General features: G+C 38.7%; 1 protein-coding gene across 14 annotated transcripts in view; it reads left to right on the top strand.

The window, feature by feature from the left end:
* The first annotated feature begins 7,905 nt into the window (after positions 1-7,905).
* The window catches only part of LOC107691681 (neurobeachin-like), a 137,375-nt gene continuing 123,474 nt past the window's right edge, over positions 7,906-21,806 (top strand). For all 14 annotated transcript variants that reach the window (XM_016490452.1, XM_016490455.1, XM_016490458.1 and 11 more), the window contains exon 1: positions 7,906-8,472. In XM_016490452.1, coding sequence (XP_016345938.1) covers positions 8,188-8,472 — 285 coding nt within the window. In that variant the 5' untranslated portion in view covers positions 7,906-8,187. The remainder of the gene's footprint in view (positions 8,473-21,806) is intronic.

Raw genomic sequence — 21,806 nt, forward strand, 5'->3', positions numbered from 1 at the left:
ATTACATTGACCAAACGTGACAGCAAAGACTTATAGGCTACTTTGATACAAAACATTTCAATTTCAAATAAATGATCAAATAGATGAAGAATTTACTCAAATAATCCTGAAAAAAAAGTGTCAATGTTTCCACAAAAATATTAAAAAGCACAACTGTTTTCAACACTGATGATAATATGAAATGTTTCTTGAGCAGCAAATCAGCATATTAGAATGATTTCTGAAAGATCATGTGACAATGAATAATGCAAAAAATTCAGCTTTGCCATGACAGGAATACATTTTAAAATATACTAAAAACAGTTCTTTTAAATTGTAAAACTGTTTAACAATATTACTGTGATAAACTAAAAGCAGCCTTCGTGACCATAACAAAAAACATTATCTTACAGATCCCAAACTTTGAATGGGAGTGTGTTTTTCAAAGGACAGAATTTTCTACTATTGTGAGTGAATTTTGATTAAATACACTATAAAATGTCCATTTAATTATAGCCTGTTTGTGCAAGTCTCACTTGTAATTTTTAATTATTATAATATCATAGATATATCAGCCATGACCCACACTGCTCTCTAGATGTCTGCATTGGCATCAGCCATTGAAAAAACCCGTATTAATCGACGACTGCTCTGCAGGCATGACAGTGGGTTTGTGCATCTAAAAACACAGACATGGAAATGGTGACCATATCATCATATTCTGACACCACCATGCTGTCTGGGCTTGTTTTTTAGTTGACATCTGACTGAATCTTTCACTTTATTCCAAAGATTCAGTGCGAATACACACACAGCTTCAGAGGAAGCTTTGTAGATTGAATTCCTAAGGTGATTGGCCAAAAAACAAAACAAAAAACCTTTCTATAGCTCTGACAAATCCAAGCACAGCAATAAGGTCATTAATAAATAAAAGATCAAATAGATGAATTATTGATGTTTGTGTCTGAGTGTGTGTGTGTGTGTGTGTGTGAGAGAGAGAGAGATAGAGACTCCGAGTGTTTTTGCACTTTGGTCAGGATACGGTCTGGTCTGGCCTTTCAATAAAGCAAAACATTTCATAAACACATCTATAGCTTAAATCAGATGGATTGTTTAGGCATAATTCTCCTGGAAACACAGAATTTAGCAATGCCACCGATTAGCAATGTGCAGCAACAACCTTCAGCTATTTACTGTCCACCTTTCTGTCATACGCCTCTGCAAAGCAATACAGGATTTCAGCATCACTGTGTTTGGAGTAAAGAAAACTGCCTTAAACTGCCTTTCTCCTGTTTATTTCCAGCCTCTCGTGCTTTTAGAGTAGACAGAGTGACAGTTTGGTGGCTGGACATGACCATAATGTCTATGTACATGCAGAGAGAGAGAAAGAGAGAATCAAAGACACATACATAGAAAACAACAACAACTACATTTCCGTACAGCCCCAGAGAGACAGACAGACAAAAAAAGAGAGAGAAATACAGTTGCCTTGGCTACCATTTTGTTCATGTCACTGACTTCCTCACTATCTCCTGGCCCCTCTAGCACTCTCCTCTGTTGTCTTTTCTTCTTTTCTTTTGTTTCTCCTTCCATTTCCCACACAATGCACAGGATTGCAGGGGAGCTCAACGGCCGCTTTTTTTCCCTCACCAGTTGGATAAAATGCACAGAATAAATTTTTTTCTTTATCAGTCTATTGTTATCATTTTCCCTTTCCATCCTGACCCGCACAACCTCTATTGTTGTTTAGTTGTCCTTATTTACTATGATTTATTGTTTGTATAGTTTATAGGATTTGCTTTGTTTTTCAGTTGTTTGGATAGTCCACCTCATGTTGTTCCAAACCTGTATGAATATCTTTCTTGTCCATAAAATGGAACTCAATAAGAACCGAAACTTTTTGGTTACCAAAATTCTTCAAAATATCTTCTTTTGTCTTCCACCAAAGAAAGACATAGAGGTCTGGAATGACATGAGGGTGAGTAAATGATGCCAGAATTTTCATTGCCATTTTGATTGGACTGTCGCTTTAATTTAATATTAATGCAGGTCTGAAAAAAATCAGTTCAATCTGTATTGTTTTTACAGTGAAGAGAAGCAATAGAGTGCAACAGTGCCTATTCACCTTTTCAGCGGCCTTGGTTCTGAAAGTATTATTCCCATTTATTTTTCCCATAGGGATTTTTAAAAAGTCTTCATTAAAGTGTTATAAGCCTTGAAACAAACCAACGGGCTATGAGTTGAATCACAACATTGCAAACTTTGATTTTAAGTCCTCAAGTTTCTGTTAGTTACCAGTAGTTGTGTACTCAATTGCAGTGTCCAGTTGTATCAGGTGTAAATGAAAACTCATATTTTTACCTATCGCTTGTGTTGCTGGAAATCATCTAATTGAAAATGAATCAAAGCAGGACTGTAAACCAATGAGATTCAGTTGTGGGCAGGCTATTCCAGCACAGTGTGAGTCATAAAAACCAAGCAACCAGAAAAATATCCTATCACGGTCTGCGGTCATGACTGGAGAGTACATGGTTTTGATGTGTTGATTTTATTGAATTCAGGATTCATCTCATCTGCTGCCCTATGACTCATTGTCCTATCTCCTTTTCTCCATCTGAAGGCTTCTCTTCAACAGACAACACACACATTTAGCTTGTGTGCGTATGTGTGAACACACTTTTCTCTCTCCCATAAAAACAGTCACGCTGCTCTCGCACTGTGGCTGTATGTTGTCAATGATGCAAGTAGCATGTTAAATAATTTTCTAGGAAATGTAAAGCCGTTAGCTGATTGTAATACAAGCTTTAGAGCATGTGCAGTTATGGGAGACTTGTTTTAAAATCATTTTAAAAAGCTTTGCTAAATATAAAAATCCTGTTATTCCTGGGCAGTGACAGTATGGATTGAATCTCATTGTTATTCCAAATGTATGTCATGCAAAGCTTTCAGTTTTGGAATAATAGAACATGCCTTCTTGGAAATCACTGTGTAGTTCTAGAAATGGTCCATCCGTTTTTAGTACATCACAAGTATTTTTCATCAGTTTTTTTCTGATGACTGCCTTTTGCTTGGGCACACGCGCACATCCTGTGAATCACATCCACTCCAGGATGTGACCAATTACTTAGACCTCTCATGAGCAGAACCTTTTACACGGCCGGTCGAGCCTCATCTGTGAGTTTCTGTGATAGCAGGTACTTCACGGGGTTCACGTACATTCTGTGTGGATGTATGTCACATTCACTGGCTTTACAGTCTCTGTGTGTGAGGATATATGCAGCTGTCATGACTGCTCAGAGAAGATGTGCTTGTTATGATCCTCATACAAAATGACTGTGACATACAGTGATGGGATCCAAATGGTTTTGAATGTTCTATATATATATTTTTGTAAACCCATTTGAGTGATTAGATCAAAAGAATGATTCATTTGTGAGTCTGGCATTGTCCAGTTCTTAACAGCTGATACAAACCACAAGACATGATTGCTGAAATATTGTCAGGGACAATGATTCTCAGGTTGTTATACTGTAATCTCCATTGACACATAAGTCATATTTTACTGGGGCCCGTGCTTCTGTAAAAAGGATCTAGCAATACCCCTGTTCCAGTATGGCTTTCTTTCTCCTGGTGAATTTTTGAAGAATATCGTGGATGTTCCATATAATAAAAGTAAATGAGGACTGCAGCTGTCAAGCTCTAAAACGACTGAAAAAAAACACAAATGTATTCTGTAAGTCAAATGATAGCATTGTGTGAGGAACATATAAATATTTAGTCTGGAACTAATCTTTTAAATCCTCCATCTCAGTACTAAAGAGAGAAACCAATGGGAATGAAATGCAGAAAATCACAACAGAAAGCAGACCTTTGTTTAGCACTCTTGTGAAAGCAACAATGCTGGTTTACTAACAAGTCTTTTGTGTTGAAGGAGAGGTCTGTGCATCTGTGTGAGTGTGTATATGTGACAGAGAAGTATGTCAAACAAAGTAGCTGTAAGAGGCTTGTGCATACTATTGAGAGCCAGATTGATGTAAACAGTGAAGATTGAGGTGCTCACAAGAGAAAAAAAGGTTTATAAATGGGCCAAATGATGTCTTAATAAATTTGTATATTAATATAAATTATAGAGAATATAATGTGATGTAATAGATGATAGATGAACTGTTGACTCAATGTGAGTCAATGTGATGTCCTCAAAATGAAGTGAAACAAACGTGTGTGTGTGTGTGTGTGTGTGTGTGGTAGACGTCCCTTTAATCTAACATGCCTGTTCATTTCTCCTGCCAGTGTTGAGCATCTCACATATAGGGACAGGGTGAAACGGCAAAGTGACAGCACTACGTCCTCTCCCTCTCTACTCTTTCTTGAGTTGTCATTTGTCCTTTTTTCCCCCTTTCTCTCTCCGCTCGTCTGCCTGTATCTCTCGCTCTCTCTCTTTCTCTCTTTCTCCTCTTGGAAGAGAACGTCTCCTTGGTCACTGTGCATTTTCTCATCTGTTTTCTCTCAGCTGAGGAGTGTGATGCTGACGGGCTGTTAGCATTGATGAAAGCTTTTATTTGAAAGTTCTTTATGAACTTCCCTCTACCAAACCGGCAGATTCCATCTTCATGCGTAATGCAGCATACAAAACAAATATACGATGTACGTCCGTGTCTGCACAAGCCAATTCATTTCCTATTCACATACGAAATGAAAACGTACAATGACAGCTGGGACCCTGCTGTTCACGTGGTGTATAACACTCACTCACACACACACACACACACACACACACACACACATCTCATGGGGACCTCAAAAATGTCCCCACAAGGTCAAAATTTACTAGTATTACTATCCTTGTGGGGACATTTGGTCCCCATAACGTGATAAATACCAGCTCACACACACACACACACACACACACACACACACATTAGTTGTATGCCCACTGGGACATTGCTGACCCATGATAACCAACAACTGTTTATGAAACCAAAACAAACATATGTGATAGATAGATAAACAAATAAGCAAAACAACATTTTGTGGCCTTACTATAATATGCACTCATTTTGTAGCCTAACAAACAAATAAACACACTCACATAAAATGATTATCCCCACAATTATGCACATATTAAATGTTAAAATTACTTAATTAAAAGATTTGATTAGGATCTTCATTAAGAATTTGCTTGTGAGATGCTGTTTACATTTGCTTAGTGGTTTATTTGGTTTTTATTTGTTTATATTTGCTCCTACAGATTCTTAATTTTCTAAAAAAAAAATATGGCCATAAAAGCCCTTGATGCCTACATCTCAGGCATATGTATATACTGTACTAGAATTAGTTGAACTCTGGACCAAATTAAAAACAAGCACCAAAAGATGCCCTGATGATTCATTCTACTAAATTGCACAACTATATTATCAGTGCATTTGCAAATGCAAGGAAAACAGTATCATGGAGACTGGGGATGGGATCTTGACTATGGGGCCAATAAACAATCATCTAAGTTAATACTGCACTTTTTAAAAACAAAAATTTCCACTAAAGTGTTTTCGTGATGCCATAAAAGAACCTTTTTTGGTTCCCCAAACAATCTTTTAGTGAGCAGTTCTTAAAAGAACCATTTTGTTAAGAAACATTTAAAATGTTTACAACTTTTTTCACTATAAGAACCTTTTCCAAGGTTCTTCATGGACACATAGATAAATCAAGAAAATTTATTTTTAAGAGTGCACTTTCTGGTATATTGAAATGGTGAAAGTGTTCGCCAAAAACAAGTGTAAAAATTTGAATGTGTTAGTCATGGAGTTCAGCAGCTCTTGTGTTTTCCTGTTGTGCTCTGAGTCCAGCTGAGAACAGACCTGTCTGTCAAACCCACGCGCGCTCTATGGGAACAGGGAGATGTGGGCGAGTGGTGAACGGTGCAGCTATTTTAAATGTAAAAGCTCCCTCCTCCTTTCTGATGTGTTCTTTCATCCCTGATATGGACATAAAGGGGCTTTTCCCGTCCTGTGACAGAAGATGTTGAGCAGAATAATGCTGTGTGTTTATGTGTTTGTGACATTCCCTCAGCCAACCAGTGCGTTTGTACCGAGAGGTCTCAAACTTTTCCTCGACAGGAAAGCAGTTCTGCCTCGCTCTTTAGTCTTAAAGTAATAGTTAACCCTAAAATGAAAAGTCTGTCATCATTTACGTTGTTCCAAACCAGACCTTCTGTCTTCTGTGGTACACAAAATGCAGAATTGTAGGGACTGACAACCTTATTCACCATTTACTTGCATTTAACTTTTTTCTATAATAAAAGTGAATGGTAACCAAGGTTGTGTGTGTGCGTGTGTGTGTGTTTCCTAAAAGCAGTTTAACAGATGCTGGTTATGTCTTGGTGCGTGTGAGTTTAGCAGGTTTCCAGTCTGGTGACGGGACGTAAAGCTCTGAATGCAGACTCAGCCTCCTGTCAGCCATTGTATTGGCTGAAGACTCTTCCTCAGTATCCAGCTGCTGGTCCCTTCTGTTCCCCTCCTCCTCTGAGCAGAGCCCATCCCCCTCTCCACCCCTCCTCCTCTCCCTCACTCCATATATTCATCTCCTCACCACTAAAAAAGGAATTGTGCTCTGAGATTGCTGGTAAAGAGAGATAGAAAAGGGACTTATGGAAATTAGGAAATTACTGTAAGATCAGCAAGAGAAAGTCAAATAAATCTTCACATCATACCTCTAGAACATCATAAAATTCTTTATATACCCATGAATGGTCTTTATACATCTGCAAATCAGGTTTTTAAGTGTTATTATAGAATTCTAAATGAGAATCTGTATGGAAAGTGAGCTCTAGCAAGGAATATCTCTTAGTTTTGCTGTCTTTGTCTCCTATAGCAGTCCCTTATATAAGAATTGTGTATGTCAGCATAGCTTGTTGTTAAAGATCCGTTCTATTTTGAGAGAACGGGATGCAAGCAGATGAGTGAGACAAGAGGAAGAGACAGAGAGGGAAAAGAGAAATAAAGAAAGAAGAAAAGGACGGGGAGGGAGAGAAGGCTTGGCAAAAGCTCACTTTCATTCAGCCCGACTTTAAAACTCTATTTAGGCTTGTGCAAAATGTGGCAGGACTCGTGTCCTTCTGAGTGAAAGAGAGCTCACGTCCCCATTCACAGCTTTCTGCTGCAGTGCTAAAATTAAAACATCACAATAGCAAGGTTCGCTTCAATGGCAGACACAGTGAAGAAAAAACTGTGAGTCTTTGTGATTTGGCAGCCATATGTTTTGTGTGTAGTCTTCATATTACATGGGTTAAAGCCAGTGCTGATTCCTAGCAGGGTGGCTGATATAATGGAATTGACTCAAGGCAAATGTGATGTTCACAAATTGCACTTATTTTACAGCGAAGATGAAGATCTCACTAATAATAAGCATCAAAAGTTATAATTTATATTATTTAATATTTCGATAACACACATATAAAGTAATATATGTAAAGAATATATATGTTCTTTTTTTAAATAATATAGGCTATACAGTGTATATTTTTCAACAAAAGGTGTGTTGAGTGACAACTTTTTTTTTTAATGGACAGTTGTTTCATGGCAGCTAATACTTTAATGTATGCGTCAATATAGAATTTGGATTTCAAAAATAAACCCTGTGAAATATTTATTCAAGTTATGTGAAAGAGTCGGAGAGATCGTCACATTATCATTACATCATTGGACTATGGCATTATTTACAATTGTTTAACGGTCCAAAATAATCCCGCTATAATTTTTTATAGTCTACATTACATTTATCTGATTTGCCTAATGCTGGGACACCTACTAATCAATGGGACGCGCACACGTGCTCCTGCTTGGTTACCACCTTTTTGATTGACAGTCGGGCAGCAGCACGCAGGCGTGGTGAGCGCTCCCGCAGACAGGGGGCGTCAATATGGCGTCCTGAGAAAGACAGCACAGCCCGACACCGCACCGATCTCCGGCTGACATCGGGAGGAGAGAGGGACCGTTTCGCCAAACATAAGACGTGTTTTCGTCCTGTACATCCCTCTGAACGGCTGCGAGCATCGGGTTTGGATGTGCACATCACGGAGGGGGAGGACAGCCTTGTGACACCTGATCGAGAATTTTACTTTTTCATCTGTGTTTGATGCTGCTGCTCAGTGCTCGGTGATACAAAAGCAGGTGAGACCGAGCCGACCGCTCCTTTTTGGGATTCGGGTCGGAAATGTCGAGCGAGAAACCGGTTTTGGCACCGGGTTCCGCCTCGCTCACGGACCGAGAAGCAACCACACCACCAGCAGCACCGCCGGGTTCGGGGCAGCAAGTCGTAACGGGCTCCGTTACCGGGGACATGATGGTGTCTGGATCGGGCGCCGTGGTTCTACCGGCCGGGGTGATGAACCCCTCGGTTCCGATCCGGAATATCAAGATGAAATTCGCCGTGCTCATCGGTTTGATCCAGGTCGGGGAGGTTAGCAACAGAGATATCGTGGAGACAGTTTTAAATCTGGTAAGCATCTGCATACAGTGTCTTGAACGCATGTTTTATTTAGCGCGCATGATGTCATATGGGAATTGATTTCTTGATCAAACGCACTAAAGCCAGAAATATTCCCCGGAGGAATGTCACCCTGTCTTTTGTTGACATCCCAGTCAGATTCATTACCATCAGCTTCGCTTTAGGCTGGCAAAATATCGTACTCGTAACGTCATAATTCATTTTCCCAGCGTACTATTACACAGTTGATCGCTGCGTTTATTTGCAGTGCCAAATGACAGTGTATCAACACGCCGGCCTGCAACAATGACTCGCCAAATAAGGGAATGCATCTTTTCTTTTAGCGGAATATGCTATTGGATGCATAATTCTTGCCTAGACGACATACTAATCATAGGTCGTATGTGATTAAACCCTATTTTTGAATATAACCCCGTTTTTGATATGTAAATATGACTGGTGGGTAGATGTTACGCGACGCAGCCATACGTGGCTTAATTCTCATAGATAAACAGCAGTGTGGGTGTAATTAATATTCCGAGCGCGTTAACGTGTTGTCTGTGATACTCGTTATTTTTAAGCTTTAATGGAATGCTGTTTGTGTTTGGGCACCTGTTATCCTCATCTGTGTCAGTACATGTTAGATATGGCTGCTGTTGTTGCTCATGGAGGCCACAGGCTGGTGAGCGAGGTGGATTAAAGCGGGCTTTAACTGAGTTCTTGTTATGAAACGGCTTAGAAAACGTATTAACACAGATTCAGTAATGCGGGATGCTGGGGGGACCGTTGTTTTGAAGAAAGGGATGGCGAGTTTCTTTATCTATAATCGACGTACTTATCAATAATTACAACTGGCTGAGCCAGGCTTCCTTAAAGCGGTAGTAATGGAAGCAGGTTCCCAGCAAGCGCGAAACGTTTTTACTTGTCACAGTGTTGCAGTCAGGGAACGTCGCAGTTTTAAAAAAGTCTCAGAAACCACACCTCGAATAAAAAAATCAGTATTGGTTCTTTACCAATAAAACAAATCCAAAATGGAATGTTTAATGCCTACATTTCAATGAGACGTCACAATGCCGTGAACGTCAAACGTTCGTTTTTTTTTTTCAGTGGGTTCCGTTTTTGATATGTAAATATGACTGGTGGGTAGATGTTACGCGACGCAGCCATACGTGGCTTAATTCTCATAGATAAACAGCAGTGTGGGTGTAATTAATATTCCGAGCGCGTTAACGTGTTGTCTGTGATACTCGTTATTTTTAAGCTTTAATGGAATGCTGTTTGTGTTTGGGCACCTGTTATCCTCATCTGTGTCAGTACATGTTAGATATGGCTGCTGTTGTTGCTCATGGAGGCCACAGGCTGGTGAGCGAGGTGGATTAAAGCGGGCTTTAACTGAGTTCTTGTTATGAAACGGCTTAGAAAACGTATTAACACAGATTCAGTAATGCGGGATGCTGGGGGGACCGTTGTTTTGAAGAAAGGGATGGCGAGTTTCTTTATCTATAATCGACGTACTTATCAATAATTACAACTGGCTGAGCCAGGCTTCCTTAAAGCGGTAGTAATGGAAGCAGGTTCCCAGCAAGCGCGAAACGTTTTTACTTGTCACAGTGTTGCAGTCAGGGAACGTCGCAGTTTTAAAAAAGTCTCAGAAACCACACCTCGAATAAAAAAATCAGTATTGGTTCTTTACCAATAAAACAAATCCAAAATGGAATGTTTAATGCCTACATTTCAATGAGACGTCACAATGCCGTGAACGTCAAACGTTCGTTTTTTTTTTTCAGTTTACGAACTGGCTTAGTTAACGTGTGGAAAAAATGGCAAATAATTCAACTAGGTAAATTGTGATTATTGATATTATTTCATTTTTGTGAATGGAAGAGGATGTTTGAATGGTTGAAAAAAAAAACGTTAAACAGAGAGTGCGGGCGCAGAGTTTGAAAGGAGGACACTTTTACCTCAGGACAGATTATATCACGTCTAAAAAGTTATAAAAAGGCCCCATGAGAATAATGTCTTGAAGACATTTAGGTGTAGTGTCAGATCCTAAGTGGACTTGCTAGCAACCTCTGAACAATGTTTCTGCAACGTTGTCAAAACTTATTACGTTAAGCATCTCGACATCTGTAAAAACTTTATCACAACCATTCCACTATACAGACCGTAAGCGTTCGATTTACGGTCGCAATCTGTGCATACTGCAGCGACAGTCGGTCACGGAGTTTCCATTGGATCGTAAAATTTAGAGTGCTCGGTGTTTAAAACATGGTAGTGGTGAGTCCGCTGAAGGGATGCTGCAGCAGTTGCTCTATGCCCAGGGATGCAGAGTTCCTGTAGCCGTGCATGTGGAAGCAGGTGGCGGAGGAGGAGGGTGGGGGTTGCTGCAGTGGTGATGTGCTCTGAAACCTCGAGCCAACGCGATTTAAACTGGAGAGAGTAGCGCAGCAGCACAGCGGAGAGGCGCTTCCATCTCACCCTGGCTGGAGCTGCTGGCGGGTCACGTGACCTCCACAGAGTTCGGTAGGAATACTAACGCCAATTGTAGTGTATGCTGCGCTTTAGAGAATATGAATGCGGATGATGAGCATTTTAAACAGGTCACTTACCATCCACTCAGCTCAGCTCTTTTGTTTTGTTTTTTTTACATTTTTTGACCCAATTTAATTATAGAAATGGGCTTTTTTGCATTCGGAGCCTTTGTGAAATTGTCTAAAATACCTAAACAATCACAATAGAACATTTTCATTTTTTTAATGATGAAATAGATGTTTAAAAAATATCTAATATTTGTGGTCTTTATTACACCAGCTTGTCTATAACAAATTCTGACCTTTCAGTATTAGCATTTTAGCATATTATTCTATTAATCAAATTTGAACCAAATATACATATATTTTAATAAGATTTACCCCTCATATGTACAGTTCTGTATGATAGGGTACAATGGGGCTAAAGGCCCTTTGTATGTACCTACTTTTATCGTGAAACACTAACACAATAAAAACGCTACAGTACTTTCCTAAACATGGTGTACTGCAACAAATTGATTTGTATAAGTGGGGAGGAATAGATTGACTGTGATGTGCTTTGTGGACCACATATTGACTGCTTCAGTCACAACGGAGATTTATTTGTGAAATGAGCATAAATAGTTTCAAAATACCATAGTGACTAAGATTATTGTTACTTCAAGTCGCCACAATCCATCAGTCAGTAATACTCTACATACACAGAAATTCTATATTTAATGTTGCAATAGTAATAATATCTGTATCAATTATGGTATTTTGGCAAAAAAGTACTTTTGTAAGGGAAAATGCTGCTTGTATATAACATTGTGCATTAGAGAAAGAGAGAAGCATTGCATAGCGTTTTGGCACAATGCCGATACACAACTGTAGGTGGGGTAGCCCTCATGTATTATTCAGCTTCGACTGAAACCGCGGCTTGTGCCTCAGTACAGACAATATCGATTGATGCTGAATGCCATTTAGCAGAGCAGATGTACCGATCACCTTAATTAATTGGCGATTCCACAAAAGGTCTTGGGATAGGTCTCATTCCTTTCTGGACTGAGACTCGGAACAAGATTCACCTTTGGTTTGGTTGTTCTCCTTTTGCAAGCATTTGAATAGTTTGCGTTAGTGGTCGTCTGATATTGTTTTTTTGACAGCCGATGCCGATATCTTGGAAAGCAGGGTGGCCGATATAAAGCCGATATAATTTTAGTTATTTTAATTAATATTTAAGAAATTTGAAATCATTTGAAAATTTATAAAAAAATAAACGTGTTAAATAAACATACTTATACTTTAGATGACAAAGTATTTTTCACAAATAAATAAATATTTAATACAAATATCATTAAAGAGGAAGGAAACACTGTAACCAACAGGGCACTCAGTATTTTGGGAAGTTTGTGTGCATTAATCATATTTTTTTCAAATAAAGCCAAGGTAACATTCATTTTATATACAGCACACAGTGAAAATGACATGAATATGACAGTGGGCAAATGCATAAAACGCAGCATAATTTAAAATCACGAGTTTAAAGTTTGTTGATCGCGCATCTCGACCGTCACTCAGAGAACACGCAATCATGCAGGATACACATGCACACTTCACAAGGTCTTACAACTGGATCCGACTAAGTTTGCAAGGTTTTTGAAATTAGATGTTTATTAGACATTCAAAGATTTGTTTAAATGATATAAATATGCATTTGCTGAATGCTGACGGCAAACAAGAAATTACTAATACTATGTATAGAAATTACTATCTATTACTAATAATATAAAAGCAATCATTATAATACTTTTTGTATACTTTACAGTTCTATTGGATTATTAGACAGACTTCTATCCGTATTTAGACGGAACTGTTAACGACAACAGTGAACAAGAGGGAGAACGTTAGCACTGTGTGCTCAGGGGCTGCAGTTCTCAGCACCGTCAAAATAAAAGTCCTGCCTCGAACGTATCAGCCAAACAGGAAAACTTATCGGCCGATGCCGATATTTAAAAAATGGCAAATATCGGCCGATATATCGGTCGACCACTAGTTTGCATATATGACGGATTGTTTTTATAGGCCTCATTCCTGGCAGTTTCTCAAGGCTGAGGCCTAATTTAAGTGTGCTAGATTCAAAAGCCTATTTTTTCAGCATCTTTTTAAATTCAGACCAGAGAACACATGTTGTGGAGCACTGCTGTTAGACCCTGCATGTAATTAGACTTGTCCTCAACCTCGTGGCCTTACAGTGGTATGCCAGACATCCCCACCACCCGGCTTCAGAGCAAATGACACACATAGGAGGTGATGGAAAAGAGAGGGCTGGTCTTGATCTGGCAGAGAGATGAAAGAGTATCCTTTATGAGTGCACTCATAAAAATACAGGTTCCAAAGGGGGGTTTCGCAGTGATGCCACAGAAGAACCATTCTGGGTTTCCCAAAGAACCTTTCAGTGAACAGTTCTTAGGAGAACCATTTGTTCTTAGTGTGATGGTCATGGACATTTTAATAAACTAAAGAGCCTTTTCCACTATAAAGAACCTTTTTTGCAGTGGAAAGGTTCCATGGTTGGTTAAAGGTTGTTCCTGGAACCATAGATACCAATAAAGAACCTTTATTTTTAAGAGTGTGTGACCTTCTTCATGAGGGCAGTTATAATATGCTAGACAACATGCAAGCATGCAGACACACTTTAAAACACACATGCTCTAGATTATTATGAGTACCCTAGCTACTAGATTTATTTTAAGACCCAATTTCTTACTGTAATCCTACTGCTGGTCTATTTTCAAAGCACATCTGTTCTGTTTATGTATGTTGGGTCAGAGCGTCTTTTATTTAGCGTGGATCACACAAAGACTTCCCTGACTGTATGCAGAGCTCACAGCTCCCTGTGGAACTGACATAGTTACTATTGTAGTCACAGCTGCAATCTTGCGGTGTTCACCCTCAGATAAATCAGGAAATGAGCTTCGTCTTTTTGCTTCTTGTACTGTATTACATTAATTCCAGTTTACTTTACATGGTTACTGGAAATATGTAGGATGCAATTATAATATTAGTGGCAATTTGGGTGCACGATGAGGGAGTTACAATGTTGTTTATGATACAGTAATTTTATTTGCCTTTCTTTGATGCGTGGTCGTCCTTCACCTCCCGCCATTCACTTTCTCCTGTGAGAGGCACACTGAGCCAATCTGCTCACTGTCTGTCGTTTTTTTCCCCCTCTCCTTTTCTCTCTCTCTCTCTCCCCACGTAACACACACACACGCACAGACTGCCCCAGAGGGCCTGACGTTTAGAATCCCATGCCATTAGCAAAGCATCATAGTTGCCATGGAAATATATATATATATATAATGCATGTTTTTTTAACCATACATAGTGCAAAATATTATGACGGTTGTAGCACTGCTTTGAGGTGTCTGTTTGTATCTTAAATACACATTAGGAGCATCTCTATCTCCCTCTGTCTTTCTCCTTCACTCTCTTGTGGCTGAGCTGTTGTTGTCCGTCCAAAGGGATCATCTCATTATTCACATCCACTCTGCAGAATCACCAAGGTCAGGATGCTGTGCGCACTGCGCAGTCAGCACAAACAGTTTTTGTTGGCCACAGAGATGGCAGCACAGCTCTATATCGCTCATTCAGTCTTATTCAGGACGTAGCCATGCATAGAATGTATGATACAGCACAGCGTAACACAAAGAGCACACAAACCTTCCTTCCACAGGATCTGTAATCTCTAAGGTCAGAAGAGCACAGGGGAGCGTGAGATGGCACAGCGCAGGTATCCTATAGGATCACAGAACTAAACAACAATACAGAAGTGGATATGAAATCAGGCCCTCACAATAAGATAAGCCGCATCATCATTTAATTAATCGTTTACTGTACATTTATATTTCAGAGATCCAGCAGATGTGACAGTAGCTAATGAATATGCGAACAAAGCCGTGGTAATCTTCTTTACCTCCTACTGTAAGACTGATCTCTTGCTTTAATGAAAGTGCTTGCATTAACCTGTGACAGTGCCGCGTCATCGTTCAACGCTGAAAGCTTTTAGAGAGCAGGAGATGTGTGCTCTCTGCCTCTGCTACAGTAGAGTTAAAGGCCTTGTAAAATGTAACTTGTTAGCATTGAAGTCATGTATATGCTAGTTTTCTCTGAAACACTGACAAAACACATCTCTTCTTGTAATCTTGTTAAAAATGTGTACAATTAAAAAAAAAAAAATTATACCTGTGATTACAAAGCTGAATTATCAGCATCATTACTCCAGTCTTCAGTGTCACATGATCCATGATCCTAATATGCTGATTTGGTGCTTAAGAAACATTTCTGTTATTTTCAGTGTTGAAAATTTTTGTGCTGATTAATATTTTATGGAAACCATGATACTTTTTTTCAGGATTTTTGATTAATTCAAAGTTTAAGAGCAGCATTCATTTCAAATAAAAATATTTTGTAACATAAATGTATTTACTGTCACTGTCAATTTAATGTGTCCATGCTGAATAAAAGTTTTAATTTCTTTTAAAAACCAACAAACAAACATTTTAAAGTAGTGTATGCATTTAAAATTTCTTCGGAAAACTGTATCAAAAATATTGACTCATCTTACACTACAAAGAGTTTTGTCCAATCAGACCCTCTCTGCAATGAGAAAGTTCCTCCCCATTACTAGCAAATGGCAAATAATTTTTTTAATCGTCTGTGACATCCCCCCTCTCCTTTTCTCTCTCTCTCTCTCCCCACGTAACACACACACACGCACAGACTGCCCCAGAGGGCCTGACGTTTAGAATCCCATGCCATTAGCAAAGCATCATAGTTGCCATGGAAACGGCACCATGGGATTTTGCTGATTGCTTCCCACCATACCAACTGTTGTCATCTCTACCCGGCCAACTGGATCAGTTTTGCATTCTGGACAGGAGGATTTACACAGTAGTTTATTTGACACTAAAGCTGCTGGCGTGGAAAGTAGTAATAAAAGTATTAATTTCTTTTGAAAAAACAAAAATCTTACTGACTCCAAACTTTTGACAAGTAGTGGTATGAGTAGCAGGATTTTTTATCTAAAGAGATGTTATTGTGGGTGAGGCTACATCGTGCTACGCTATAATCACATTGTCACATCACGTCTATTCAGAATACATTGTAATATTGAAAGTTTTATATATATATATATATATATATATATATATATATATATATATATAGTGGTAATCTTCTTTACCTCCTACTGTAAGACTGATCTCTTGCTTTAATGAAAGTGCTTGCATTAACCTGTGACAGTGCCGCGTCATCGTTCAACGCTGAAAGCTTTTAGAGAGCAGGAGATGTGTGCTCTCTGCCTCTGCTACAGTAGAGTTAAAGGCCTTGTAAAATGTAACTTGTTAGCATTGAAGTCATGTATATGCTAGTTTTCTCTGAAACACTGACAAAACACATCTCTTCTTGTAATCTTGTTAAAAATGTGTACAATTAAAAAAAAAAAAATTATACCTGTGATTACAAAGCTGAATTATCAGCATCATTACTCCAGTCTTCAGTGTCACATGATCCATGATCCTAATATGCTGATTTGGTGCTTAAGAAACATTTCTGTTATTTTCAGTGTTGAAAATTTTTGTGCTGATTAATATTTTATGGAAACCATGATACTTTTTTTCAGGATTTTTGATTAATTCAAAGTTTAAGAGCAGCATTCATTTCAAATAAAAATATTTTGTAACATAAATGTATTTACTGTCACTGTCAATTTAATGTGTCCATGCTGAATAAAAGTTTTAATTTCTTTTAAAAACCAACAAACAAACATTTTAAAGTAGTGTATGCATTTAAAATTTCTTCGGAAAACTGTATCAAAAATATTGACTCATCTTACACTACAAAGAGTTTTGTCCAATCAGACCCTCTCTGCAATGAGAAAGTTCCTCCCCATTACTAGCAAATGGCAAATAATTTTTTTAATCGTCTGTGACATAACTAGAAGCTATTGCTGTAACAAAAAGATTTGTCCTTCATTATGGCCAAACTTACTGTTTAAATGTAAATTGCTTGAGTTGTAACATCTGTCTTTGTGAAGACCTTGAGACAGGAATTTTATTAAACCTGGCGGCTTCACTAGAGCCAAAGGCAGGGTGCAGCTTCTGGCATTCGTCATCATTGACTTCAATCATTAGTTATGTAGATGGAAGTGATCCATACTTTCAGTCTGACACAGAGAATGCTTTGTGAGCAATGTATAATGATAGATTGCATTCATAACAAGGTGCAAGGGCCACTCTTTTCTTCAATAAAAGTGCTTTATGAATCGTATTCAGGCACACAATTCTTTACTTGACAGTTCTGTGAAGAATTTTATATATGCAGTAAGTCAGATAATCAGTACTTTCGATGTAAACACGATCAGTCCAAGTACAAGCAGGATTGCTTTTTTTTTTTTTTATCACCAGTGTATGGGGATTTTTTGCTAGACAGAAAATTGAGTTTTCCTAAATAAACATCAGGGCTCAACATGTCTGAAGAATACCTGGTAGCCTCTTAATGCTTCTGACCTGATATGTTAGGTTTGATTTAAAAATCAAAACATAAACAACGATTTGATACATAATTTAATCAGCTTTAAAGTGTATTCACAAAAAGTTTATGTTGATGTACACACACAAAGTCATGGTTTTCTGTCATGAAGTTGTCTGTAAGAACTGTGTAACCTCACACAGTATGTGGAAGGACGAGGCTGAGCATCGGCAGGTCTCACAGCTTGCTGTGTCCATATTTTATCCTCAGGCAGATGGACATAAAGCAAGGACACAGGCAATGATTAAAATCATGTTACACTACATGACTATGCCTGATGTGCAGATTTACTGCAATATTTGTTACCTTGAGCTATAACGCTTTTATTGATTGTAGTTCAAGAGAATGTTCTATGTACTTCCCATGTTCCCATTTTCCCGTAGGTATAATCATGAAGTTTTTCTCTCCTGTGACTGAATGGTGCGTATTTCCCTCATAACCTCACTGTTTCCTGTTAAAGCAGTGGCCTGTTAGCTGCCCATGGCGAACGCGATTGGGGGCGTTTAACACTTCCGCACTTCCTGTCCACACCATGGCCATTGGCCACTGATATTTGCATCCAACATTTTCTCAAAAAGCTGAACTATTAGTCTCAGAGCTCTGCACTGTAATGTTTTTGCCAAATGTATGGTGTTTCGAGATTTTGCTGAGGCTTGTTTTTTGTCGCTGTCCCATATTAAGATCCACACGATAACTATATAGTTATCTTTATACTTATAGTATATACTTTATGGCTTTGGGCTAGATCAGTCTCAGATCTCATCTTATTTTAGCACATTTCACCATGTTTTAATCCATATTCTCATAACATCAGTGCAGAAAATGCTAAAAATGTCAGCAGATTCCTCCTCGGTCTGGGCTAGATGCACAAACATCATCCTCACTCCTTTCCCACGGTTTTCATCTTAACCTTTTGTTTGGATTTAAAATGGCTGCCATGTTTCACTTGATATGGTGGCAACTTGGGCAGTACCCCCTTTCATAAGAGCTTTTCATATTGAGAGGCTGTTATGAAAGAAAAGGGTTTAAGAAAAGAACTGTAGCGTAATTTTGGATCGCCCCAGTCTGTCATCTTCCTGCCAATTTTGGATTCCGTGTCCCATTGTGACGTAGTTCCGGCAGTGCTTCAGTGTCCAGGGCCTTCCTTTATGAAGCTTCACGAGCGCGACTCTTATCTCTGCTAATGAGAGTCTCTGAATGTAATCTGAATGCTATTGCAGAGCTGTTTCAAAACAGATAAGTTGGTGTTGTCTATCGTCAAGCTTCTCCACACTGGGAACGCTTCTCTCCCCGATCTTTCTGGATGAGAGCCCAGAATCTGACACTGAAGTTAGATTTTGAGTCAGAGACGATCATAAATTTGCTTGTGTTTGACGGCAGCAGAATTCTAACCTCAGTGTACTGTAAGTGAAACATGTACCATATGGAGCATATTTCAACTGAATCATTCCACACATCTTTGTTGCTGACAGCTGTCCATTGGAAAATAAAGTTAGTCAAATGCTACACAGCCAGTAAGTTATACTAAGGTATGTATACCATTATTCAGTTAATCTACATCTCAATGGGTAGTTATTTTGCCTGCCTTTAATGGTTTGATGAGGTGGAAAGTTTTGAGGTTTAGCACACAAATCAAAGGTGAATAAATCCGAAAGGTTTTCTGTCTGTGAAAGTTATAGCAATCTATATATTATAATTGGACTGTAACCTATAGATCAAGAAAGGTGTTTCTTCATGTGGTTCTCCTGAACATGTCTCACACTTAGACCCCTGGGAGTGTTTGTTGCAAGGTCAGAACAGATTCTCAGAGGCCAGACAGTATGATGGTAAAGAACGGACCTGGCAATGTAATGGGTTATATGCACACTCTGTGTACCACTTGGTGCCCAATTTCTTCATGAATAATCCAAATCTCTTTTGGCTAGATGCGGGGCACAAATACTTGGAGTCAGTGTTCGAACTATACCGTGGTCTTTGGGGGAGCCCACTTGTTTTTGTTTTTTTTTATATATAACGGGGGGCAGTGTTCGAACTATACCGTGAACTTTGGGGGAGCCCACTTGTTTTTTTTTTATAACGTGGGCGGGGGGTTACAATGACTTACAAAGATACATAACAGCTACAAGTGTATGCACTACTTGCTTTATGCAAGCACTATATAGGATAAATCACTATACAGGATTTACCCTATACTTTATCGACACAAATTGATAGGTGAAACAACAAACAGCCACCCACAAATAGTCTATAAACAAAGCATCAGGCTGTCTTTGAGTTCACATGAACAACGGTTAAAGTTACTCGTCGTCAGGCTACAGAAGAATGTCATAATTCCTCCGTTCAATTAGGCCTAAGACATCGAGAGTCACACAGACCTATAACAACCCAGCCACAACACATAATTGCGAATAACATGCCTTACCTTAACACAGAATCGACCACAGAGTCCAACGTTTATATTTTTTCTACGAATCTTTGAGTTAACGTACTAAACGTACTAAACATGGAATTTGCACCGCAGCGCCCCCACACCTTGATGCTCATGACAAGAATAGCATGTATAGTTATCTTTATTGAAGTTAATTAGGTTTAAATCGCTGTCATGCTTGAATGAATGGTATTTTTGCAATTTTACACATAATAATCCACGATGATCACATTACACAAAACTGAAATTGCACGTCAAAATAACACATTGTCAATATTTTTTGAGACCCCCAAAATTTCACAAATCACGTTTTCAGGGGAGCCCATGTCTTATTAAGGGGAGCCGAGCTCCCCCTAGCTCCCCCATAGTTCGCACCCTACTTGGAGTAAGCTTAAAAAAAAACAATCAAAAAAGAAAATGATAAACTGAATAGAATGGAATGATTCTGACTCCTGAGTAGACAGTATTTGTCATGCCATTTCTCTGAACATCTGATAACAAAGCTCCTGCTTCTGCTGAAATGATTGAAATAGAAAAATACAAATGCTTATATTGTAGTGCATTCATTGCTAAAGCTGTTCATGTTTTCATTTTTGAATTAACTGCTGTTGCGCCGTGAATGAAATGTAACAGGGTTTGGTTGTTTTACAAGTTGTTATTTTCCAGGTCAAAGAAACTGCAATGTCACAATCAAATCTCCAGATAAGTTGGATAAAACTCTTTCTTGTCCCAGATAGTGAACAAAGTTGTCACTATGAGCTCAGACATCCAGTTTTGGCAGGAATGTCGTATGTCCACGCATTACAAGCCTCTTAGAAGCTGTGATCAGCAGGTATGAGTTGGATATGCTGCTCTGCACCAAATGAGACGTTCTGAGAAGAAAATCAGAGCTCAAAATACTAGGGGTGCTGTGATCAGGATTTTTGAGGCCGATCAGAGACAGCAGTATCTGCCGATACCGATCACCGATACCGATCTTTTTAAAGCTGTAGTGTCGTCTGCCGTTAATCTGAGGAACCAAACTCAGTCTTGGGTTTTTGATGCCAGAAGATACACTTTATTACATCAAGAATAAAGTGGAGAAGTTCTCTGCAGAAAACATCTCTAGAATGTTTCTCTGCTTCTCTTTTTATACAGTTTTGACTTTAAGGCGTGGGGTATATTTCCATACAGTTTTCCTTATGCATATAATTCGATATTTCCCTAGAGAAGGGGCCCCCCCAAGTCTTGTTATGGTAAAGAAAGAAAGCCCACTTTTATTTTTCCAGATGTTTCTCATCTGAGGGTCTGTCCACTTCAGCCACGTAGGCATTTTCCACACAGGCATATGTGATTATAATGGAAGAATAACTGGATATATAAATGGTTATATTCATAATGATTACACTCGAACAATTCATATTTGAACCAATAAAAATCTTCGACGAAGCCTTCTTTTTATAATTTATAACTATTTATAGTGATACTCCAATCAGTATTTTTAGACATTTATTCAGGGCCTGAATTTCATTTTTGAAAATGGGGGGAATTCCCTTCTTAGGTGACTCTTGTGAGAAGGGAAGCAGCACTGGACTGTGCTTTCACACAGGAGTCCGCTACTGATCCATGGCTATTTACCACAAACACAACATTTATCCATTATTTTGATTTCAAACATTGTCAATGGAAATGCTTTTTCAGCATTGCAATTCTTTTTTTACACAGTACAGTAATAGAATCTTTCACAGATGATGTTTAAACACAATAAATATAAGCAACACATTATTCAATGCATTTTATTTTTGCATTTACTTCTAGATTTATATATTAAGTTG

This window comes from Sinocyclocheilus anshuiensis, unplaced genomic scaffold (assembly GCF_001515605.1).
Source record: "Sinocyclocheilus anshuiensis isolate Anshui unplaced genomic scaffold, SAMN03320099.WGS_v1.1 scaffold186, whole genome shotgun sequence".
NCBI lineage: Eukaryota > Metazoa > Chordata > Actinopteri > Cypriniformes > Cyprinidae > Sinocyclocheilus > Sinocyclocheilus anshuiensis.